At 36.6% G+C, this 25,759-nt stretch overlaps 1 protein-coding gene across 8 annotated transcripts in view; it reads left to right on the top strand.

Moving 5' to 3' along the window:
• Positions 1-25,759, top strand: part of L3MBTL3 (L3MBTL histone methyl-lysine binding protein 3) — a 120,000-nt gene that overhangs the window by 59,605 nt on the left and 34,636 nt on the right. For all 8 annotated transcript variants that reach the window (XM_057528264.1, XM_007190838.2, XM_057528266.1 and 5 more), the window contains 5 exons: positions 2,688-2,764; positions 5,691-5,776; positions 7,537-7,647; positions 16,263-16,377; positions 19,053-19,155. In XM_057528264.1, the coding sequence (XP_057384247.1) occupies positions 2,688-2,764; positions 5,691-5,776; positions 7,537-7,647; positions 16,263-16,377; positions 19,053-19,155 (492 nt within the window). The remainder of the gene's footprint in view (positions 1-2,687; positions 2,765-5,690; positions 5,777-7,536; positions 7,648-16,262; positions 16,378-19,052; positions 19,156-25,759) is intronic.

The following is a 25,759-nucleotide window of genomic DNA, read 5'->3' as shown; positions in this document are numbered from 1 at the left end:
TTTGTGTTTCCCACTTAGAGAAGGTCCTTTAGCATTTGTTGTAGAGCTGGTTTGCTGGTGCTAAATTCTCTTAGCTTTTGCTTGTCTGTAAAGCTTTTTGATTTTTCTGTCGAACCTGAATGGGATCCTTGCCAGGTAGAGTAATCTTGGTTGTAGCTTCTTCCCTTTCATCACTTTAAATATATCATGCCACTCCCTTCTGGCTTGTAGAGTTTCTGCTGAGAAATCAGCTGTTAACGTTATGGGAGTTCCCTTGTAGGTTATTTGTCATTTGTCCCTTGTTGCTTTCAATAATTTTTCTTTGTCTTTAATTTTTGCCAGTTTGATTACTGTGTGTCTTGGCATGTTTCTCCTTGGGTTTATCCTGCCTGGTACTCTCTGCACTTCCTGGACTTGGGTGGCTATTTCCTTTCCCATGTTAGGGAAGTTTTCGACTATAATCCCTTCATATATTTTCTTGGGTCCTTTCTCTCTTTCTTCTCCTTTGGGGACCCCTATAATGTGAATGTTGTTGCATTTAATGTTGTCCCAGAGGTCTCTTAGGCTGTCTTCATTTCTTTCCATTCTTTTTTCTTTATTCTGTTCCACAGCAGTGAATTCCGCCATTCTGTCTTCCAGGTCACTTATCTGTTCTTCTGCCTCAGTTATTCTGCTCTTGATTCCTTCTAGTATATTTTTCATTTCAGTTATTGTATTGTTCATCTCTGTTTGCTCTTTAATTCTTCTAGGTCTTTGTTAAACGTTTCTTGCATTTTCTCGATCTTTGCCTCCATTTTTTTCCCGAGGTCCTGGATCATCTTCACTGTCATTATTCTGAATTCTTTTTCTGGAAGGTTGCCTATGTCCACTTCATTTAGTTGTTTTTCTGGGGTTTAATCTTGTTCCTTCATCTGGTATGTAGTCTTCTGCCTTTTCATTTTGTCTGTCTTTCTGTGAATGTGGTTTTCGTTCCCCAGGCTGCAGAATTATAGTTCTTGCTTCTGCTGTCTGCCCTCTGGTGGATGAGGCTATCTAAGAGGCTTGTGCAAGCTTCCTGATGGGTGGGACTGGTGATGGGCAGAGCTGAGTGTTGCTCTGGTGGGCCGAGCTCAGTAAAACTTTAATCTGCTTGTCTGCTGATGGGTGGGGCTGGGTTCCCTCCCTGTTGGTTGTTTGGCCTGAGGCGACCCAGCACTGGAGCCTACCCTGCTCTTTGGTGGGGCTAATGGTGGACTCTGGGCGTGCTCACGCCAAGGAGTACTTCCCAGAACTTCTGCTGCCAGTGTCCTTGTCCTCACAGTGAGCCACAGCCACCCCCTGCCTCTGCAGGAGACCCTCCAGCACTAGCAGGTAGTTCTGGTTCAGTCTCCTATGGGGTCACTGTTCCTTCCTCTGGGTCCCTATGCGCACACTACTTTGTCTGTGCCCTCCAAATGTGGAGTCTCTGTTTCCCCCAGTCCTGTTGAAGTCCTGCAATCAAATCCTGCTAACCTTCCAAGTCTTGATTCTCTAGGAATTCCTCCTCCCGTTGCCAGACCCCCACGTTGGGAAGGCTGACATGGGTCTCAGAGCCTTCACTCCAGTGGGTGGACTTCTGTGGTATAAGTATTCTGCAGTCTGTGAGTCACCCACCCAGCGGTTATGGGATTTGATTTTATTGTGATTGCACCCCTCCTACCATCTCATTGTGGCTTCTGTTTTGTCTTTGAATGTGGGGTATCTTTTTTGGTGAGTTCCATTGTCTTCCTGTAGATGATTGTTCAGCAGTTAGTTGTGCTTCCAGTGCTCTCGCAAGAGGGAGTGAGAGTACGTCCTTCTACTCTGCCATCTTGAACCAATCTCCTCCTTCCGCTCTCTCTTAAACCCCCTCTATTCAGGCTTTTGCCCTTTCCCATTCCCAGCTCCACCAAAACAGCTCTTTTCAAGTATACTAATGACATTTATGTTGGTAAATCCAGTGATCAGTTCTTGTTTGTCTCTTCTTTGACCTAGCAGTAGCATTTGACCTAATCAATTTCATCTTTCTTTCTCTCTCTTACTTTACTAGTCATTCTTTCTTGGACTTCTTTGTCTCTTCTCTTCTCTTTTCTGTTCTCTGTACTCATTTTCTGGATGGTCGCATCTCTGCTCATGGCTTTAAATACAATCCCAAATGCTGATGACTCCTAAGTATGTGTTTTTAGCCTTGATCTTGCCCTTGAACTTCAAATTTTTGTGCTCATTATCTACTTCTTGACCTGTTTATTAAACATGTTAGTAACAGAACTCTTCACTCACTGTTTGGAATGTCAGGCTGTGCTTGCATTCTTCCTGTCTCAAAAAATGGTAAGTATACTCTCTAGTGGCCATGCCCAAAACCTTGCAAATGTCCTGGACTTCGCTTCACTCACACTCACACAAATTTATTATCTTTTAATTTTTGCTATTTTTGAAGTTGTGGAATATAACACAATTTATGTGGGAACAAAAACTATTTCCCTGGTATCAAGTTTATGCGATATGTATCTGATAAAAATCTACTTGGTACTAATATATTGGAAGAGTGAAAAATCCTTTGGTATAGCAAATATTTTTTTCAAATTAGATAGATTGTAAAACATAGAACTCTGTATAAGGTGTTCACAATCTCTAACATTTTTGAACTTTTACTACTAGTATTTGAGAATTTATCCTAATAATTACGATTTTTAAATTTATATAACCTACAGGTGTGAAGCCTCTAGCCCACACATTCATCCAGTTGGTTGGTGTAAAGAACATCGAAGAACCCTTATTACTCCTCCAGGTTTGTGTTGATTATGGGTCTACTGTTGGTTATGTCAATTTGAGTTTATTTTCATGTGCTAAAGAACAGATTCTGTGGCTTCATCATAAGGCAATGAGTTTTTGAGCATATCACTAATGTGCCGTGACTACTGCTTATATGAAATGACGGGGTGGTTAGCTAACACAGAGCATCACTGTGGTATATGTGGTTGCTTGCGGATACTCCTGTGAGTGATGAAGACTGTCATTATCACAGGGAAAGGATGCCTCCTTGGTTTGTTAGGAGCTGTTGTGTGGTTGTTGCCTGCAGCATGTAAGCATAAAGACTCAGCTTGGAGCTTCAAATACTTGTCTTATTCCATTCTACCAGCTGGTGTCAGTTTTAGGCTTGTCCCCAGTTCCTTGATACTGCGTCTCAGTTAGTACCTGATCTTTTACTCACTCAGGGCACCAACCATTCCTGTGATGGGAGAGGCGAGTCCCTTCCACTTTCTGAGTTTTCTCCCATGTTCACAGATAAAAGCTCCTGTCCTTTACTGATTTACAGAGCTGTTTTGAAGATGAAAGAGCATTTACATAAACCGTAAAGTGTTAAAGCAAGGTATTAATGGTTTTGTGGCCCAAAATGGTTTTGTGTTGCTGCCTGGAAGATTTCTCCCATTCAGTCCTCCTGAGTCCTGTGGCTTATGTCATATTAGGAGCCGTGAATAGTGATTGCCACTATTACCATCTGAATTGCTGTGAGGATTCTTTTGGATTTCCCAGTTTGATAATGATCTTTTTTTTTCTTATCATCGTTTTTGTCATCATCAGGGATCCAGTAAATAAACAGGACCAGTGAGCAACAGGTTCCTGGCTGTGTCTTCACAGCACTGGGTTAGGTACCCTGGGAAGGGGTGGTGTGAGGCATTATTAGTGACTTCTGATGTGAGGCAGATTACCAAGTCTTCTGTCTCCTTTCATGGACTTTTATAATTCAGTAGAATGAACAGAAAAGTTGCAAGAACAGTAAATGGCTCATCTATACCCTTGAACCAGAGACCCATTCAAGTTTGTCAGTTGTACCAGTGATGTCATTTATAGCCAAAGGATCAGGCATATTACTCAGTTGTCGTATTTCTCTGGTCTCCTTCACTTGGCTCTGCTTGACTTTTATGACCGCCATATGCTTGAGAATTAATGACTACAGATTAGTCATTTTGTAGAATATTACTTAATTTGGGCATGATTGGTGCTTCCTCGTAATTAGACCCAGGGTATGCATTTTTGGCAGGAATATCACAGAAACAGTGCTGTGTTCTCATTGCATCCTCTCAGGTGGCACTTGATGTCCATTTGTGTCATTACTGGTTGATTTTTACTAGTAATTGATCAAGGTGGTAGTTACCAGGCTTCTTCACAGATGTCGTTTTTTTTTCTCTCTGTAATTGATAAGTATTTGCGGGAGACACTTTGAGATTGTATAAATATCCTGCACTTCATTCCCATGTCACTCACTAATTTTAGCATCTGTTGATATTTCTAGTGTGAATTATTATTCTGACAGTTGCTAAATGGTAATTTTTCTTATTTCATCATTCCTTGTACATAATTAGTTGACATTCTTCTGCAAAGAATAGTTTTCTCATCTTCCTATTTATCATTCAGTTTATTTATATCAGCATGGACCCATACATTACTATTGTCATCAATGGGTTATAATCCATTACTACAGTACCGTATTTATTTTTATGGCCAGATTTTCTCAGATTTGGCCAGTGGGAACCCCTTTAAGCTGGTTTCTATGTCCTTTTGACATTTTTTTTTATCATTTTTTGGAGAATTTCCTATTTTCTGCTACAGCTAGGCTTATCTTGTGCTTTCCCTGACCCAACCCTGAAGTCACCCATTTCTCCCAGACTCCATGGTTCCTTTTCATAGAGAATGATATTTAGACACTAAGACCTAGACACTAGGTGTGCTCACTGCTACTGGACTAATGCTGCTTCCGGCCTCTTAGTAGACATAGGAAATATAGTTATGTAAACATATAAAAAATTTATGTGTATTTCTATATGCATTTGTAGATGTTGAAAACCATGAATTTATACCATTAGCTTCAATTCACATCCAACACCACTGAATTCATTCTGGTTTTTCACTTTTCATATTTATACCTCTCTTTTTAGCCAGTGAGAAATCTGGCTTCTGTTGTCTCCAGTATATTTACTTATTTTTTCAGTCCCCATAAAGGGGACTATATAAAGTAGCCAATTTCCTACCCTACTGGGCCAACATTAATTCCTACTCATGTCTTCCTACTGGGTTTTGGACTCTGGAGGAAACAAAAGGAGGGTGGGAGGGAGGAAGGATATTTGTTTTTAGACATTTTGTTAATACTGTTCCAGGATTTATTTTAACTTATTTGTTTGGCCTAACAATATGACTATGTGGAATATTTCACATATTGATATATATAAACCTGCCTCATTCTTTTTAATAAATGCTTTCTATTTTACACTTACTATATATATATATTTTGCACATTTCTATATTGATGGTCATTTAACTGGTTTTTACATTTTCACATTTACAAACAATGATGCATTTTCTTTGTATACACATATGAAATTTTTCCTAGATTATTAGAAGTAAAATTGCTAGACTTTAAAGGGTATTTATGTTTGTGTATATTTTGTGTTTTAAGACTATCCTTACCTGAGAATGCAAATTGTATATATTAAATTTTCATTTAAAAGTTAATAAAGACATCATGATCTAGATGAAAATGGTTTCATTATTACAAGTAGTTCTGAATGTGTAACCAGTTTAGAGTTATTTTGTGTAATATGAACATAATTTTCTTCATTATAATGATAACAATATCTCATAATTTTATAGGTCGGTTTGTGGTTCTCACTGTCATTTTGGTTAAACCTGATAGGATTTACTGTTTTTATTCTTAGGTTATCCAAATGTGAAACATTTTTCTTGGGATAAATACTTAGAAGAAACCAATTCTTTACCTGCTCCTGCAAGAGCTTTCAAAGTGGTGAGATATTATATTTTACAATATTTGATTAATTTGTGTTGATGATAGTGTTCAGTCATTGAAATTTAAGAACAGAAGGAGTATTGGTGAACAGGAATAGGAGAGAAACAGAAGACCAAAGAAGATGTTTCTGAATTGTTACAGTTTTGAAAGGCAAAATTGTTACTGGGGGTTTGGTTGTTGGCATCTAAAAAATACTTCCATTTTGGACTTTAAAGTCTCCTTGGAAAATACTTATATTTGAATTGGTTTGCAGTGAGTTGGTTGTACAGCACACTTCTGTTTTTCCAGCTAGATATTCTGAAAGACCAAACAGGAAGAGATATTGTTTTATAATGAAAATTATATTTGATCATTCCTTTGGGTTTGTTTATGGCAAGATGAGATGCTGGGCTTTTTTTTTTTTTTTTTCTTTTATTGCTATAAATCAGCATGTTTGACTACCAAAATGCAAGGTCGTCTGTTTTTATAATAGTATCTTTCTAACTTTGGGTCATTGCTTCTTGCATATTAAGATTCAAAGTTAACCTTAGTTGTGTGCAAGGGAAGAATAAGAAATGAAATGTATTTTTAAATTTTTTAAATCTCATACATCTTTATAATTTGTATTTTCCCATGAATTTAAAGGAAAAGAAAGATATTTTAAATACTTGATTTAAAAAAAAAAAGTGAACAGTCTATCATAAACAACATTTTTCTTTAATGGATCCTTTTGTGCATAAATTTCTAGGATGTTTAATGATAGAATTAATTAGTAGGCATGGACCCAAATACATAAGAAAAGAACATCAAAATTTTTGAGAGGAAAAACTATATTACATGAAGAAAAGCCATATCAAAGAATATGTATGATTCCATCTGAGTAAATTCAGGATTTATAAATGAGTAATGTTTAGAGTCATGTCATATTTATGGATTTTACCTGACTCTCTAACTTTAACATAGCCTCGTACAAAGAAGAGCTCCTTTGCACTTTGCTTTGAACTAGATAAAATTACATCAAGCTCAGTCTGCATATCTAGTGTCACAGTGATATCAGAGAGAAAATTAAGATTTCTCTCGTTTGGCCTTTAGGTACCTTGCATTAATTGTTCTGCCTCCTTTACATAATTTTCACACTTGATTTTCACAGTAACACTTTTATTACACCCATTAGCAATCACCTTGCCTTCTGCCTGTAAATTTTTCAGAGGCTGATGGGTTTTTGCTGAGTGTTGAGGTGTAGGTAGCTGTAGGTCCTCATTCTCGTTCTTGTTCTTAGTAGAGCAATTCCATCTTGCGTGTCTTGATTGCTAATTCTCTTCTTAAAAAGACATCTGTGGCTTTTTGGTCTCACTACCACCTCTAATCTCTGTGTCTCATGTTTGCCACTTGAAGGTTCTTCCCTCTTTTTTAAAAATAATTTTCATGTTTGTTGATTTTTGCCAAGGCACCTCCAACTAATGAGAAGAAACTCGTCATCCCTATGGCTAATCAAAAAAACCACAGTATTTTGAATTTCATCTTAAGATCTTTGGCTTTCTGTTTGCTCCTGTGACTAGTTGCTCAGGCTGTTTCTATTGCCTGTGGGCTTGGCCATGTGATTTGGGATTATTTTTTCGATAGGGAGAGTGAGGTCGAAAGCCATTCTAGGAACTTGAGTTTGAAAGGCTAGTTCTCGTAATAGCTCATCTTTTTTTTTTTTTAATTCTGTCTTTGTGACATAGAGTTCACCTTCCCTTCCTCTGAATCTCACTGTATAAAATTTTCTGTTATTGCAGAAACCTCCACATGGATTCCAGAAAAAAATGAAGCTTGAGGTCATAGACAAAAGAAATCCCATGTTTATTAGAGTAGCAACAGTTGCAGACACGGATGATCACCGAATAAAAGTAAGTGTTCTGTTGTGGTTTTGTTTTGTCTTTTTTTTTTTTTAACAAGACATCTTAGATGAAAACTTTAGCAGACATTTAATTTGTGAAGTCCGAGAATTAAATTAGTAAAGCCATAGAAATATGGAAATTAAGTGGCTGCGCACATCCTTGTGAGTCAGTATTTTTCCACTTTTTTACTTTACATAAGTTTTCTCTTTAATTATGACTGACTTTTAATATTTTAAGTATATATTTGGAGGAAAAAAGTAGATACATCATATTAAGGTAATCTATTCAGGAGAAGATATAATACTTCATTTTCCAGTAGTGTGTTCTTTTTTAAAAATATTTAAGGTCAGTGTTTTCTTATGGGGTATAGAGCATGTCGACTTTTCAGAATATCCTGCTTTTTCATATAGGACAAGTGAAGAGAAATATTTTTATAAATAAAGTCAGATTTTATTAGAGTTAGATTAATAAAAGTCAAGTACCTCTCATAAAGTAAACAAACGTATAAGAAGATGGGTTCAGTCCATGTCCAAATGCAACAGAGTGAAGTGTAGTAGCAGTTCCGGGTGAGGAGCTTCAGGCTCTCGTCTCTGTTTCTGGCTTCAGCGTTAACTTCACTCTCAAACCAGAATGATGTGCATTCTGCTTATCTCACAGGATCATTTAGAATTTCTGTTAAGAATAATACTAGTTATGATAGCAGCAAGACGTTAGATTTACATGGAGTTTTACAGGGTAGGAGTATTCTTCCATTATCTGATATTTGTGGTGATAGCAGTATGGGAGATTTATGTTATTGTCATTACTTTATCGATGAGGCTGAGGCACAGAATAAATTACTTATTAATTATGGGCAGTGGCAGAACTAAGTCACGGTCCTAAGCTATAGGAGTCTAAGTTCGTGTTCTTTAAATAATAATAAATCAGGTCTTCATGTATCTCTAATGAGATAATATATAGGAAAATAAATTATAAAATAACATGAAAAACCTGAACAAATGTAGTATTTCCATAAAATAGAACTTTTAGCATTTAATTCACTATTTTTAAGATTGCGTAATCATATAACATTTTAGAAAATTTTATAAGTAATGGAAGACCTGTGTTAATCTTTTTCAAGTGTGTTTTCTTGTTAGTTTTCCTTAGAAATGTAGAATTAAGTAATACATTATTTTTATAAATCAAATTGGTCAGAATTGAAAAAAAAAAAGTGTTTTGGCTTTGGTGCAGAAAGTTTATTCCCATATACAGCTAGTGAAAGTATAAAGTGTCTCAGCCTTTCTGGAGAGCAGTTTGGTGATAGGCATCAAAAGTCTTAGAATGTTGTTTACCCTTTAATTCAGGAATTTCAGTCCTAGGAATTTATGTTAAAGGAATAACCAAAAGGAATATGCAAAGATAAAAGCTGCAAGGAGGATATAACAGAGCCAGTGGTTTATGGTATTTAACATTGGGAATAAGCAGAGTGGGAGATGGGTAAAAATAAATGACTATACGTCTACATGCTGTTTCATATTTTAGAAGAATATTTAATTTTGGCAAGTGAGAAATTCGGGTTTAGTACTATATATAATGTCTGGTATTGTCTTTTAAAAGAATATATATATGTATGTGTATATATATGTGTGTGTGTGTATATACACACACATACATAAGCAGTTATGGAAATAAACAAAGCAAAATAATGACAGTGATTTTCTGTTAAGATTATAAGTGATTAGGTTTTTCTTTTTAATTAACTGGTTTCAGGAACACATGTTACTTTTGTGATTTTTGGTCCAGAGGGGTCAGATACTCTAAAGTGGATGGTTCAGTTAGTTAATGAGAAAAGCAGCTCTTTTTGCTTCTGGCTGAATTCTCTTTCCAGTACAACATCCAGGTCAATCTTTAATACACAAAAAAGAACTGGCTAATGAGGTATATAGTTGACAATCATCTTTTATAATTACTGGAATGAATTTCATAGCTAAACATAAACCAGTGGACAAATATCTGTTTTTTTATGAAGTCCACAAAAGGTTAGTGAACAGGTGACAGTAACTCAATTTGAGGATTCATCAGAGACTTGTGAAAATACAGGACGCTTTCAACAGTAGAAGTTTTTCTAATAATATGGGAGATGATATAGCAAGAACGCGTATTTTTTCTTTTTCAGGAAGGACAAGAAAGCGGAAAATAGAGATGAAGTCATTAGTGTAGTGTAATATTTTAAGTTTCTCAAGGATAAAAATCAACTCTTAAGTTAAATAAAATCAACTTTTTAAGTTATGTAATACATAATATTTCACACTGAGTTATTACAGTTAAATTTTTTTAAACCTAGTATATTTTGCTGTTGAAGAAAAATGACAAGAATATTTTTGCTTGTCTTTTATGTTTTTGTGACAGAACGTAAGGTTGTTCTGCCCTCTCCATCCCCACCGCCAGGTCTGGTTCCCCAGAGGCAAGAACTTTCAACTCTTTTGGCTGTTGCTTATGACATTTGATCTGCAGTTTAAAAAAATAATAGCTGCATTCTGCTATTTCTGAATCCATCAATTTTAAATATATTTATTTCCTTCCTCTTTTGGTAGTTCAGGATTTAGATCTTGTCATCCTTCCCTTCGCCTTATCCTTTCAGTAATTATTTCACAGTGTTTGTTCTTTTTTTTTACTCTTCCATGTTTATTGTCGTAAACAAATCTTGTTCACTGCTGAGCAGAGGAGTCTTTTTCTTATGATACTTGGTTTTTCCTAGAGTCAGTAATTAATTTGTATTTTGATTTTAAATTGTCTGTGTTCTTACTAGATTTTAACAAATGCTCCAATAAATCTGACAAGTCTTTTGGTCAAAAAGCTCAAGTGTATTTTTGAATCTTGCATCTATATCTTTCTTTTTTTCCTGGACCCTTCTTCCCACAGCTTAACAGCCACCTATTCTGATCAGCGTGGTTACTCTCTCAGCCTCACACACAGCTTTCATCCTGAGACGCCTCTTTGCCAACACACTCTATTGTATATTCATTTTTCCTGAGTCTCATGCTTTGTATTTCTTTGTATACTCTCTTACCTTGCTGAAACAAATTTTTTGTAACTTACTGAGGAAGGATGTAAAGGCATATTTTTCGACTCTGCATATCTGAAAATGTCAATATACTAGCCTTTCATTTGATTCATGCTGTGATGGGGTAGAGAATCATTTCCCCTCAGAAACTACAAGCATTGTTCTGCTGTCTTCCCACGTCAAGTGCTGGTTTTTGAGACATCCAAGGCCATTGGGTTCCATCTCTCTGGGTGATGTACCTTTTCTCTCTGGAAACTCTCAAGACCCTCTTTGTCCCTGATATTCTGATGTTTTGTGGTGACGTGCCTTGGTGTGAGGGTCTTTTTTCATTTATCATGCAGGGCACTAATACCCTTTCATTGTAGAGTTTCATATCCTTTGGTTTTTAGAAATGTTCTTACATTATTGCTTTGATGACTTCCTTCTCTCTCACTGTTCTCTTTTGCAAGTCCTGCTACTCTGGTATTAAACCTCTGGGATGGACCCCCTAATTTTCTTATATTTTCTTTCTTATGCTTCTCTGATTTTTTTTTCTACTTGCTTAGAGATATCCACTCTATTTTTTAAATCCTGTATTACATTTTTAATTACAACTATTTTTTTTTAATTTTCAAGAGTTTTTTCTTATTTTCTAGTCTTCTCCCTTCCCCCCTTTCAAAATGGCATCCTCTTTTTATTTCCTGAAGCAATATTGTTTCTTATCTGAGGACACCAGTGATAGTTTTCCTTCTGCTTCCATTTATTTTCTCTAAATTCCTCTTTGAGTTAGTTTGGCTTCTGCTTTCACATTAGAGCCTCTCTTCAAATGTCAAGTCCTTGATTGGCTGTTCACAGTAAGAAAAGGCGCTCAACATTAGTTGTTTTTAGTCAATAAGGTGGGCGTTATTGGCTGTTGGGCTTCATGTGGGAAAAGAGAGCAGAGAGCCAGCTTTTTCATACGGAGGTCCCCATTCTTCAGCATCTGGGTTCTTGGTCTAGAGTCTTTCTGTTTCTTGTAGTCTCCTCCCTAGGGAGGGGCAAACTTGGTGGCCTCTGTGTGAGACAGGGAGAAGGATGGGGTTGGAGGATACAGGCTCTCACTCAGTCCCTGTGCTTTCTGTCTGGCCCGTCACCATTGTCCTGGAGTTTAAAACCTCCATGCTTATGTCTCTAGAAAGTAAACCTCTACTCTTGCAGGGTTGCTGAAGCGGCGGTTACTTTGGTGGGTGGCATAGAGGATCAGACCTAGAGGTCTAACCACTCCATATTCAGAGTTTGAGCCAATGCTGTCATTTTCCAGACCTCCTCACATACCTGCTGCCTCCATACTGAGTCCTTCTGGGTTCTGCACTGTGAGCCAGTTCACTCTGGGCCTGCATTCCCTCTCTAGGCATCTGGGTTGCAACCCACCCACTCTCTACCAGTGGGTCAGCACTCCCTCATCTGCTTCTGCCCTCCACATACATCATCACCACTTCTCACCTATCAGCTACTTTCCTTCTCCATTTGTCCTTCTGGGTTTATACCTTTTCAAACATAACTTTCATTTCAGAAGAGAGCAGAAATAAGCACCTGGGTCTAAAATGTGTTTTACTGAGTTGCCTTTCACCTGAACAGAAAATACAACCAAATCATTTTTTTTTAAAAAGAAATAGTGTGCTTTCTAAAAATATTATCTGCCTTAATCTTGAAATTTTCAGTAACGAGTATTAACTTTTTATAAAGGGTCCAAATTACACTCCTAGGTTAAAAAATGTATTCAGTTTTCTAAACTATAATTTTAAATATGTGTAAGTTAAATCATCTGTACTATGCTTTGATACGTAATAGTCTATTTTCTTTAGAATTTTAATTAAATTCAGCCTTGTTGCTGAGTTGCTTTTATGTTTAACTGTTTTTATACTGGGACATTTCTATTATAAATATTTTTGGATGTCTTTTTATGTTCTGTACAATGTTTAAATATTTTGTGTGGTATGTTTGTTTATCTTCCTCTCTTTCTCTTTGTCAGGCATTTGATTTCATTTCAATATAGGACCCAGCAAGAGAAAAGCTATCAGTTACCATTACTAGAATGTCTGATTTTTTGTTTGTTTAAAGCCTCTTAATGTGCCAGGGACTGAAGTAGTAAAGATGAAATGAAATTATATAAACTTTAATAAATTTATTTCATCTGGGCTGCCAGAGTAAGAATATTAATTAGGGTTAATATTAATTTTGTATATATTATTAATGTTCACATAATTTCAGATAGCAGTTTTTTAATTGAAGTATACTTGACTTACAATATTTTATTAGTTTCAGGTGTACAGTGTAGTGATTCAGTATTTTTGCAGATTATACTCAATTAAAAGTTATTACAAGTAATGGCTATAATTCCCTGTGCTGTACAATATATCCTTGTTGCTTATCTATTTTATACATAGTAGTTTGCATCTGTTAATCTCATACCCCTAATTTGTTCTTTCCCCCTTCTCTCTACCCTCTGGTAACCACTAGTTTGTTTTCTATATCTGTGGGTATCTTTCTGTTTTGCATATATATTCGTTTGTATTATTTTTTAGATTCCACATATAAATGATTAGGTAGCAGTTTTTAAGTGCATTTGCTACTTAGAGAATTGTATTGTTACCTCTGTTCATAATATCTAAATTAAATTTTTTTTTTTAATAAAGAAATTCACGTTCTTTTATTTATTTATTTATTTATTTATGACTCTGTTGAGTCTTCGTTTCTGTGCGAGGGCTTTCTCTAGTTGCGGCAAGTGGGGGCCACTCTTCATCGCGGTGCGCGGGCCTCTCACCATCGCGGCCTCTCTTGTTGCGGAGCACAGGCTTCAGACGCGCAGGCTCAGTAATTGTGGCTCACGGGCCCAGTTGCTCCGTGGCATGTGGGATCTTCCCAGACCAGGGCTCGAACCCGTGTCCCCTGCATTGGCAGGCAGATTCTCAACCACTGCGCCACCAGGGAAGCCCTAAATTAAATTTTAACTCTGAAATTTAACCTTAAAGTACTAAGATTCTCCCGATTGCCGGCCAACCTAGTTTGTAGGAGATGTTAGACTTATTTACAGTAACTAAGGTATATCTGTCATCTAAGATAGATGACTTTTCATTGCCAAACTGAGATGTCAGTTTTAATGAAAAGTAGGAAGGGGTTATGGTATCACCAGATATAGTAGCCCCAACATATTCTTGAAGGTATATGGGAGGAAATTTTTAAAAGAACCCTATTATTTATGATGATATTAAGATTTTTGGAGTCTATATTGCTGTACAGTAGTGTCCTGTTTAGTATCAGTGGGACTCAATTCTGAGTGCACAGCAGAGTTACTTAGAAGTTAAGTAAACATATAGGTGCACAGAACCCAAGCTATACCTATAAGTTCAGAACCTCCTTGGTGGGCTCAGCCATTTTTGTATTTTTTTTTTCTTCTTCTTTTCAATAATCATGAGTAATTCTAGTGTGTATCCAGGTTGGAGAACCACTGACTTGTTAGGATTGAGTTTGTTTGCTATATGAAGATAGCTAATTTTGTAAAATTTAACAAATGGAACATGAGTTATGGGAACATTGATTCCAGTAAAGAAGAAGTGAAATTCAGGAATAGCAAGATGAGAAAACATAAGAGTTTCGTGTATCCAGTAAAATAGAGCATTATCACTTGATGATTAGTTGAGAATTAGAATACCTAAAACTTAACTATAATGCTGTGAATTATGACTGCTCACTTATTGGTGGCATTGATAGCATAAACTTTAGAAAATTACTATGAATATCATTCTGTGTTATTTGAACATTATTTTTGATCAGACGAAAGGAAAGGGTTGTTTCAAGTTAAACAACTTTCTTTAAGTGCTGCTTTTATATGCAGTGTATGTGAATGATGAACAAGTTTATTTTGGATCCATGAATTTTAGCCTCTTACTCCTCCTAACTAGCTCTGTGATCTTTTCTCCTCTTTAAAATATTATCCATGATTTCTTGCAGGTGTGGAATTCTGTGGGATTTAATTCTAGGATTAATTAATTTCTAAGCTTGAGAAAGTGGAGTCGTTGCAATGGACATTATATTGAACCCATATATACATACCTTAATAACTCTGTACTATTCCATCATATAAATATACCATAATTTATTTAACCAGTCTCCTGATGGTAGACACTCTGGTTGCTTTCTACTACAATAGTGAGTTGAGTTATTTAGATTATCAAGTCAAAGATGATATATTTTAAGTGTTGATCCATTATTGCCAAATAACTCTCCAGAAATATCTCACCAGTCAAGACTCCTGTCAATGGTCTATGAGAACGTCCATTTATTCTCATACTTACAGCTCTAGAAGTCACCAAAATGGAATATTTTGGCAGGTTGAAAGGAGAAGAATTTCATCCTGTGATTTTAATTTGTAGTTTTTTAGTTATAAGTGAAATTGATTTGTCTTTTCACGTGTTTACTAACAAGTTATTTTCTTGTTTATGAGCCATTTGTATCTTTTCCATCTTTTCTGTTAGATTTTTCATCTTTTTATACTGATATATGGTGTTTTTACAAATTAAGGAACGAAGTACTTTGTCACATGTTAACAGATGTGTTTTTCAGGTTTCTTTTGGGTTTTCCATCTTGCCAGCAGCAATATTTGCCATTGTGAAGATTTAAATTCTGATGTACTCAAATTGATCCATCTTTTCTTTTATGGCTTTTGAGTTTGGTGTCTTGCTTACAAAGGCTACTGCACTCCAAGATAAATATATTAATGTATGCTTTCTTCTAGAACTTTTATTCAGTTTTCAATGTTTGGATTTTTTTATCCATCTGGCATCTATTGTGTTTTTAGTAGTAAGAGATTCATAGACTTTAAGAAGGAAATCTAGCTGGCAAACTTGATCTAAAATAAAATATAACATTTTAGTATATCCTTTCCTTCTAAAAGATAAAAAATATGTGATACTTGAAAGATATGTAGCTGATCCTTGGTAACCATGCCTGAAAGACTAACTGCCCTTTTACATGGTGGCCAATAACGTTGGTAGCCCTGACCACTCTGTAAAATCTCTTTGAGAGATATTGTAATTATTTATGAGAAAAAATATTTTAAAATGCATTTGATGGAGGCATATTTTGTAAATTGGGTGTCCATCCACTGAATTTTTTTAAGTCTTTTTTAGCATAATTCTAGGAGACTTGACATTTATATGAAACGTCTTGCCTCTCTACTCTCCCTTCCTCCTCCCTCCCTTCCCTGATTTATTCATTACTCAGTAATATTTATTGGGTGTTTAGTGTTGCTCATATGAAGATGTTAGGTACTCAAACTGCTTATAGTAGTGGGAGATACATGTAATATGTCTGTAGAAGTATTACCCAAAAAGTGCCCTTGGCAAGACATTTAATTATGGTTAGATAATATGTCGAAGGTAGTTCAACAGTACCTCTTTTCTCATACTGGGATGAAGTAATTTGAATAATTAAAATAATTTATCTGGATATTAAATGTACTGTATAAGTTAGAAGAGAATGAAGATGTTTATGGTGGGCAAAACCTTTACTGTAGGAATTCTCGTGACCTAAATTATACTATTAATTTCTTTTTGTTATCCAGGTTCACTTTGATGGCTGGAATAGTTGCTATGATTACTGGATAGATGCAGATTCTCCTGATATTCACCCCGTCGGTTGGTGTTCAAAAACCGGGCATCCTCTTCAGCCTCCTTTGAGTAAGAGACACAGTGATAAGCTAAAGAAATGTTTCCATTTTCTTGTGTAGTGTGCTTAATATCTTCTTTTCCTCTACCTTCTCGTTCTATTGGGTTGGCCAAAAAGTGCCTTCAGTTTTTAAGTAAAAATAAGAGACACATTCTTCGTTTTCACCAAGAACTTTATTGACAACACATTCACCTTTTTTTCCCACTACCTTCTGCCATTTTTCAGGCAACTTCATAATTCAGTCTTTCCAAAACTTAACTATCTTTTTGAGCAAAGAATTGTTCCAGGTGCCTTTTACAGTCTTCCAGTAAATTGAAATTTTTTCCATTAGGAGAATTTTGTAAAGACCTAAAAAATGGAAATCCAAAGGTGCAATGTCTGGTGAATACAGCAGATGAATCAGAACTTCCCAGCCAAGATGTAACAGTTTTTGCCTGGTCATCAAAGAAACATGCGGTCTTGCGTTATCCTGATGGAAGATTATGTGTTTTCTGTTGACTAATTCTGGATGCTTTTCATCGAGTGCTGCTTTCAGTTGGTCTAATTGGGGGCAGTACTTGTCGAAATTAATCATTTGGTTTTCCAGAAGGAGCTCATAATAGACGACTCCCTTCCAGTCCCACCATATATACATCACCTTCTTTGGATGAAGACTGGCCCTTGGTGTGGTTGATGGTGGTTCATTTCGCTTGCCCCACGATCTCTTCCATTCCACATTATTGTACAGTATCCACTTTTCATTGCCTATCACAGTTTGTTTTAAAAACGGAATGTTTTCATTACGTTTAAGAAGAGAATCACATGCAGAAATATGGTCAAGAAGGTTTTTTTCGCTTAACTTATGTGGAACCCAAACATCAAAGTGATAAACATAACCAAGCTGGTGCAAATGATTTTCAGTGCTTGATTTGATAGTTGATATTTTGGGTATGTCAGCTATCTCCCACCTGGTATAATGTTGATTGTTCTCAATTAATGTCTCGATTTGATCGCTGTCAGCTTCAACTGTCTCATGGAGCATCGTCCAGTGAGAAATCTCCAGCCCGAAACTTCACAAACCACTTTTGACATGTTCGATCAGTCACAGCACTTTCTCCATACACTGCACAAATCTTTTTTTGCATTTTGGTTGCGCTTTACCTTTCTTGAAATAATAAAGCATAATATGCCAAAAATGTTGCTTTTTTTCTTCCATCTTCAGTATTAAAATGGCTACACAAAAATTCACCAATTCTGATAAGTCTTTTTTTAAATGCATGCTAATATGACAGCTGTCACATAAAATCTAACAAAATTGTTTTGAAATAAGTTAAAGACAACTAAGTACTACTAGAGCCATCTTATGGGAAAAACCGAACAAACCTTTTGGCCAACCCAATACTTCTCTACTGTACATTTCTTCTTTGTTAATCATTTGCCTCTTACTGCATTTTTAGTTACCTGATAGTCAAAAATACATAAAAGAAAAAATTTAATATTTGAAAAAGTGTAGTGTTTCTAGACTTTCGTTTATTTAACAGTATCATCATCTTTTAAAACTAGTACTAAATTTTGGAAGACAATTTGTCAGACTATCAAAATTTAATGTATCAATGTCAATATACTAATAGTGATTTTATATTGTAGTTTTGCAAAATAGTACCATTGGGAAAAACTGGGCAGTGTAGAAGGGATCTCCCTGTGTATTATTACTTACAACTGCATGCAAAGCTGCAGTCACCTCAATAAAAATTTCAGTTAAATTCAATTTTTTTAAAAAGGTACACTGAGAACTTGACATACCAGATCTCAGTTTTGGAGGAAAATAAATACATTGTAGAAAGAAAAATGTAGCAAATACATTATTGTTGGGTTTCTTAAAAATTTAACATGCCTTCCCCACCTGGTGGCTTCACTTCTGGATGCCACATAGAAGCTACATAAGGGCGCCAGAATGCACAGACATGGTATCGGTTACAGTATGTTTAAAATAATAAACCTTGGAAACAAATATTGGTTAACTAAATTATGGTGCACTCATGCTACAGCTACAATGCAACAGTCATAAAAATATTACTATTGAGATGGAAAGATTTATAAGACATGAAGTTAAAGACCAAAGAAGAATGTTTCAGAATCGTACATATCTATGCTGTGCCTTTTATGTGGCAAAATAAAACAAAACCAAAAACTTGATACATGTATATACACAAATGTAGATACATGTGGGAATGCTTGGAACATCTAGGAAGCTTACACATTAACATGATTAGTCAGGAAAAGGAATGAAATGTGAGGGGAGTTGCTTGAGGGGATCTGTAACTGTTCTTCTGTATTCTGGTGTATTCTCTGAAGTTTTCACAGTGTGCAGGTATTCATATATTAATTATGTTATTTACTTGATCAAAATGTTTAGAATCATCCCATTATTTTAGATTTCGGTATCTCTGGAATTTGTGGCATTTTGAAAGAGGGTTGGATCAAAGGTTACCATTTCACTGTTGAAGTGTGAACAAAGTCCTAGGGGAAAACCTTTAGAAGTAGAGACTTTAAACATATTTTTAATTTTGTAGGACCTTCTTTTTCTGTTTATACATGTTGATTGAAAAATTGGATTTTTTTTCTCTATTCTGATCCAAGACCTTTGACTCTTATAGCCTTAAATTTTTGCTTTTTTTTTTTTTTTTTTTTTTTGGCTTTTTAATAGGCCCCTTAGAATTAATGGAAGCCTTGGAACACGGTGGGTGCTCAACCCCAGGATGTAAAGGGATTGGCCATTTTAAGAGAGCAAGACACCTGGGCCCTCACAGGTATGTGGTGCTGCCACTCAGGTAGAGATTCCTTACGTGGTCAGAGGGTGCCTGTCCCTTGTATGTGGAAGATAATGATTTCTATGTGTACTAAATAGATATTAACTAATTCTGCATTCAGATCCGTGTGAAATGTGGTTACCATGGTGACCATGTAAAAATGAAGAGTGTATCTGTAGTTAAATTTGCCTGGGAAAGAATGTGTTCATGATTTAAAATAGATTTACTCTAGGTACTTGGCTTTTCTTGGCAACCTGATTAGTTTTATAGATACTGAACTTCTGAGATAGTCATTTTGGGTTGACTATTAATAATGAGAAGAGGGGAGGCCTTGTTGAAAGTATTTGTTTGGTAGAATATTCTATGATTGGGTGACTCAACAATTTGAATAACGAGAGGTGAGATTATTGTAGATTAGCAGCAAAGATCACAAAAGGCACAAATATAAATAGACAAACATCAGAATACATTGTCAAAACTAAAGAGTTTTTCAATATTTTTCTCTCACATCTAAGTAACTTAAAAGAAAGAAACCAAATTTGTACATTTGAAATTGAATGTATTGTTTAGGCAATTTGGGGTCTTTGTAGACACGCTAAAATATTACTGAAATAGTAAGAAATTTCTGTGATTTAACTGGGATTTTTAGAGGACAGAGGCATCACCTAATTCACGTACATATTAAAATAATAATTTGTCAGTATAAGTATTCTAACTGTATGTTAATTGGATGGCCCAGTAATAAAAATGATTCCTTGTTTACCTAGTTTATACAGGTTGTGAATCTAGGTCTTTAAAAAATCTGAAGATTTCACTACCTGTTCCTCTAAGAATTAATAGGAATTGTTAAATTGGTGTGATTATTTTATCTTTATATAATTTCCTCTTTCTTAAATCTCTGCAGCCTCAAATGCTGCTTATCTTCCTTTTGCAACACTTCTGCCAAGTTTTTTTATGGGGTTCAGTGTGTTCCAGAGTAAAAGTCTGTGCATAGACAGAATAATGATTCCATTTGCAGATATCCATTTAAAAATCCTTTTCATGGCTTGTATGACTGCACACCAAAAGTTGTATGATTAAAGGGACATAAGAATACTGCATCTTAGAAGTGATTCAGTATTGGCAAGTGAAAGCAGCTGGATTACTCTTAGGCATTACAGTAGTATCTCCCTTACCCCCCTTATCCCTGTGGGAGATATGTTCCAAGATCCCCAGTGGATGCCTGAAACCTCAGATAGTACCGAACCCTATATGTACTATGTTTTTTCCTATACATACATACCTGTGATAAAATTTAATTTATAAATTAGGCAGAGTAAGAGATTGGCAACAATAATAATAAAATAGAACAATTATAACAATATACTATAACAAAAGTTATGTGAATGTGGTCTCTCTCTAAATAGCTCATTGTACAAATTTAATGCCTTTTCCATTTTAACTCAGTGCTTATTACACAGTAACTTTCGCAGTTTGAGGTGCGACAGCAGTACTAACACGAATTTCTTTTTCTTTCTTCAAAATTTCACAGATAGAAGATTTGTTCTTACTGTAGAGTTTAGCAACCTCAGCATATGATTTTTTTCTTTCTTCGTGAGGTCCAGAACTGTCACTTTTTCACCTAAGGAAGCGCTTCACGGCTTCCCTTTGGGGTACCTGGATTGCCAACATCACTACTGTTGCACTTTGGGCTGTTATTAAGTACAGTAAGGGTGACTTAACACAAGCACTGTGATACCTCTACAGTGGATCTGATAACCCAGGTGGCCACCAAGTGACTAACGGGCGGGATACGCTGGACTAAGGGGTGATTTGCTCCCTGGCAGGTCAGAGTGGGACAGCGTGAGATTTCATCACACTACTCAGAATGGCGCACAGTTTAAAACCTATGAATTGTTTACTTCTGGAATTTTTCCTTTTAATATTTTCGTACCTTGGTTGACCTCAGATAAGTGAAACCACAGAAAGCAAAACCACGGATAGGGAGTGACTACTGTATATACGTCCAAAAACTCATTTAGTTTGCTAAATTTCCATTATATATCTATAAATTCTTTCATTTAGTAAATATTTTTGAGCAGCGGGTTTTTTTTTTTTCAGTAAGATTTATTGAGCATTTGTTTACTCTCTCTGAGCTTTGCACTAGTTGTTTTACATGTATTGGATAACCTTCAAGCGACCCTATAATATAGAACTATTATTTCCTCCATTTTTTTGATGAAGCCACCATGGCACTCTAGAGGTTTTTCTAACTTGCCTGCTTGACTGCTGGTGAGCGGGGAGCCAGGAATGGTGCCCAGTCTGACTGTGCCCTTGACCACCCCCCTCTCACTGACTCTCAGGGCACGGCTCCCTGAATTAGTCACAGATCCAGCCTTCAAAGAACTCAGGGACTAATGGACCTATAAAAGCTGTACATAATTTTATTAGAATATAAGGTACAAAATAGTAACTAATATTGAAACTTTGACATATGTACCTCTCTACTGTACAACCCCAAGATGTTCATTGAACCAAAGGCAATTTGCTCAAATTATGAAGGAAAAAAAGAAATCTTAACAATGGGTGAATACTGACATTATGTTTTTGGGGGTACAATGAAAAATTTACAAAGAATTTTTTTTTTTTTTTGGTCTTCTGGGAAGAAAATCCACCTTGTAACGATGTCCATAATCTCTTTAGGAGAGCAGAGAGGTTTGCCTGTCACAGCAAGGTCTGTGGTGACAGCCCTGTCCCCTGCCTGATGGTACCAGCCATTCATTAAGACTGCCTTTCCCTAAGTGTGCTGTGGACCTCTGAGGGTCCTTCAGCTGGTCCACACCCATTTCACAAAGTTTCAGTGATTATCTCTGGAGTCATTTTCCAAAGATGAAGTGTTGTATTTGCTAAATGAAGGGAGAAATTATGGGGAGAATCATGAAAGATGTTATGGAGAAATGTGATCCAAAAAAAAAAAATCTGTCAGTATAATTGGAACCATAGTGGAGAATGACTCATTGTTTTCTGGAATGAGAGAGGAAGAAGTATACCTCATGGCTTAGAAGCCATGCATTGATAAAGGAGCTGTGTTCACTTCCTTGTCACGGATCAGACATAACCGGCAGATCTGTGTATAACTCTGGGTCAGGGATGCGATCCAGAGAACTAGTGTCAGCTCCTGCCCGTGTCCTATATTCCCTTCTTTTCAGCCCTTTCAGCTGGCTTTTCTTAGTCTCCCTGAATATGCTGTTCTCTTTTCAGCACTCAAAGCTCTTTATCTGGCGGGATGTTAATCCTTACCAGTCACAGCCTGTTTTCCATTTCCTTGGTAGACTTGTGGAAGAGCTGCTGCATCATGGCTATTCTTTAAAAGGTTCATTTCACTGGCGCTTATTTTTGTCCTTACTGAGAATGCTGTGCTTAGGAAAACATAACGAGAAAATTCTCTTTGGATTAATCTACTGAGAAACCACATAAATCAAAACATGCGTTCTTTGCTTAGATAACAAGGAAAGTTGCTTTTTTGGCACGAATAATCAATTTTATGAACATGTAAGCAAAAGCCAGTGTTTTGACTAGCATGTGTTGTTATAGAGTGTCCAGAAATTACAATAGTTGTATTTGATCTAAGAAGTGTTAGAAATAGAAATGTGTTCTCAACAATGAAATGTAAGAATGTGATGTTTTTCAGTGTTAAAATGTAAACAGTCAGGGAGTGAGTTCGATGTGGATATGGTGTTCTCCTTTCTAGGGATGTTCAGGATCCAGATGACTTAATTCTTCCTCTAGCAAGGCAGCATTAATATTGGTTGTGTCATGGTGTTTCCCTTTGTTGATTCATTCATTTGGCCTACCGAGAGGTCATAATGGGAGGAGATTAAAGGATAACTAAAGTTATATAAAACTAAATGTTCTACGAATCTAATGCCTTCAGAAGTAAATGTTTCCTGTGTAAGATTTTATCTTGGTGAAATTAAATAAGAAAAGAAAAAAACAAAGAGTACTTCCTGCAACCTTAAAGGATATTTATAAAGTCCATGGAGAGTTTTAAAAAATTGTTAACTCTGGATTTATACCTGCAAACTATAGTCATCATATTCGTTCAGCATCCATCCATTCATGGAACAAACACTTATTGAGTGTCTGCTGTATGCAGATACTGGGTTAGGTGATGGGCTGTACAGAGGAGAGGGCCCCTACTTCTAAGGAGAACAGTGTGGTACAAACAGATTTTTGGAGAGGCATGAATGAGTAGCACTCGGAGAGAAGCATCAACTTTTCCTGAGGGAAGCAGAGAGCCTCTATAAATGGGGCATATTATGGAGTTTTTAATGCTATTGTTTATTTTTGCTGATGGTCTTTTACACAGTAGGGGTTAAGTGTTACTCTTCTTCTCCTTTTAAAATAATAATCCTAGGCAAGATTTTTTTTGTGGCTTCCTATTTGCGAGGCACTTAGATCTGTTATCTCATTTAATTCTCTCAGCAGTTCTATAAAGCTGGCACTGTTCTAATCTCTGTTTTACAGAAGTGGGAGGAGAGATTTAGAATGCTTGAGAAAGTGCCCAGGATCAGAGAGTGGCAGACCCGGGATTCAGCCCAGGCTTTTGAGGCACTTAAGTCACTACTCTTAACCGCTAGACTCTCATGCAAAGCACAGTGGCTGGATAGAGCATGTATTTTATAGGTTCTTGTCTCGACAGAATGTGAGAATGATTATGTGAGCACTTAGAAAACTGAAGACATTGTCCAGTTGTTTAAATAAGTGTATTTATAACTAAAAGGGTTTTAAAGGTGGCAGTGGAAAGCAGTGAACATGGCAGTTTTCCCACCTTTCCTAATAAGCTGGACCAGTCTTTACAAGGAAAAACTGCCTTCTTACAGTGGCCAGTGGGACAAGTATTTGTATATATAGCAGATACGGAATTATTTGCTAATAGAACAGCGTGCACCCTAATAAAGTCCTTATGGTAGAGAGCTGTGTAATCCTGTGTGAATCTGTTCCCCTGCCTTCTGAGGAACTGCGTAATGGTAGAGTTGTGTGTACGTGTATACATGCGTGTGCCCATGACTAAGTACACATGTTGTGCCGTGAGCCATGCCCTACTTACGTTTTGTTACTAGAAACTTAGTAGACGAGAAACTAGAAATGATTATAAGCCTAATGAGAACCCACTTTTTCTACAGAAGTTTGATCAGCACTGCTGTGTTTATAAAGTCATTCACTTTTAAAACTGCATATGAATTTTATAAACTTAAAAGTGAGGAAATTGGCCCAGAGAGGTTAAGTACTGCCTCTGTTTATATTAGCTACGTGACAGTAGCACCTTGCTAGAAGGTGGCACTCTCAGATGGGTCACGGATTAGGCATAAGGAAATTGCAAGGTACTTTTTGCCAGTGTAGTGTAACGATTAGGAGACAGCCAGAGTTCGTACTCTAATGGGATGATACTAAGCAAGTTCCCTTTTTAAAGCCTCAGTTTCAACATCTATAAACTTAGCATTAGAATAGGAGTGACTTCCCAGGGTTGTGGGAGTTAGATGAGGTGATGCAAGTAAAGCACGCAGCCCGGGTAACGCACTCAGTCTGTGGTAATGTTTGTTGTTGTCATCTTCATTTTACAAATGAGAAAACGGAGTCTTCCAAGTTGTTCCTGCTCCTTGTGGATAAAGCTGCAGAGCACATTTAGAACCAGATTCCTGATATCCGTCTGGGGCCTTGCCCATCCCTCTGTGTACACTTCATTTGCATTTTGTGGCATCTTCTTTTTTTTTTTAATCACCTCCTACTGTGGGAACCAGCTGGCTTCCCTTTCTGCCCCAGAGTAGTTGTAAGAATAGGAGGTGTGTAAACCCATTTGAGTTTTCTCAGGGTTCAGGAGAGAAGGTGTTAGCACAAAATCTATAACTGATCAGCGTGTGGTTGCCTTGATTGATCATCGTGGCCCATTAGTAAATCTTTGCTTGGAAGGCTGTGATTGTTTCCCCTACTTCAGGGTGAGAATTTGAAATTACCCTCTGGCCCTAGCAATCGAGAAACGGGGGATATTTAGGTGGCAAGTCTCATTCTGGTCTGCAGTCTTGCCTCTCTCTGAGCTACCCAGGTTTACATATGGTGATCTAGAGAGACACATTCTTCCTTCACTTAATCAACAAACAGATGAAGGGCCACCCTCATGGAGCTTGTAATATAAGCCTTCTACACTGTAACTGTTCACTATAGTGTGTAGTTGGAGACCCAGCCCATCTAAAAATCCAAGAATCTTCCCTGTATTGGAGTGGCGCTTGGGGTTAGGACCAGGACCTTCATTTTCTTTACTTTCTTCATATCCAATAAATTCCAAAGTGAACATACAGTTATTCAATAATCGTAAAGCCAGGTGTTTAACGGTGAGTCAAACTTTTTTTTTTTTTTTTTTTTATAATAGAAGTCCCTGCAACCATTTTTTTTTTTTTTATAGCTACTTTATTTATTTATTTCTTTATTTTTGGCTGTGTTGGGTCTTCGGTTCGTGCGAGGGCTTTCTCCAGTTACGGCAAGTGGGGGCCACTCTTCATCGCGGTGCAGGGACCGCTCTTCATCGCGGTGCGCGGGCCTCTCACTATCGCGGCCCCTCCCGTTGCGG

This window comes from Balaenoptera acutorostrata, chromosome 14, assembly GCF_949987535.1.
Source record: "Balaenoptera acutorostrata chromosome 14, mBalAcu1.1, whole genome shotgun sequence".
Taxonomy (NCBI): domain Eukaryota; kingdom Metazoa; phylum Chordata; class Mammalia; order Artiodactyla; family Balaenopteridae; genus Balaenoptera; species Balaenoptera acutorostrata.
This window is presented reverse-complemented; position numbering and strand designations above follow the sequence as displayed.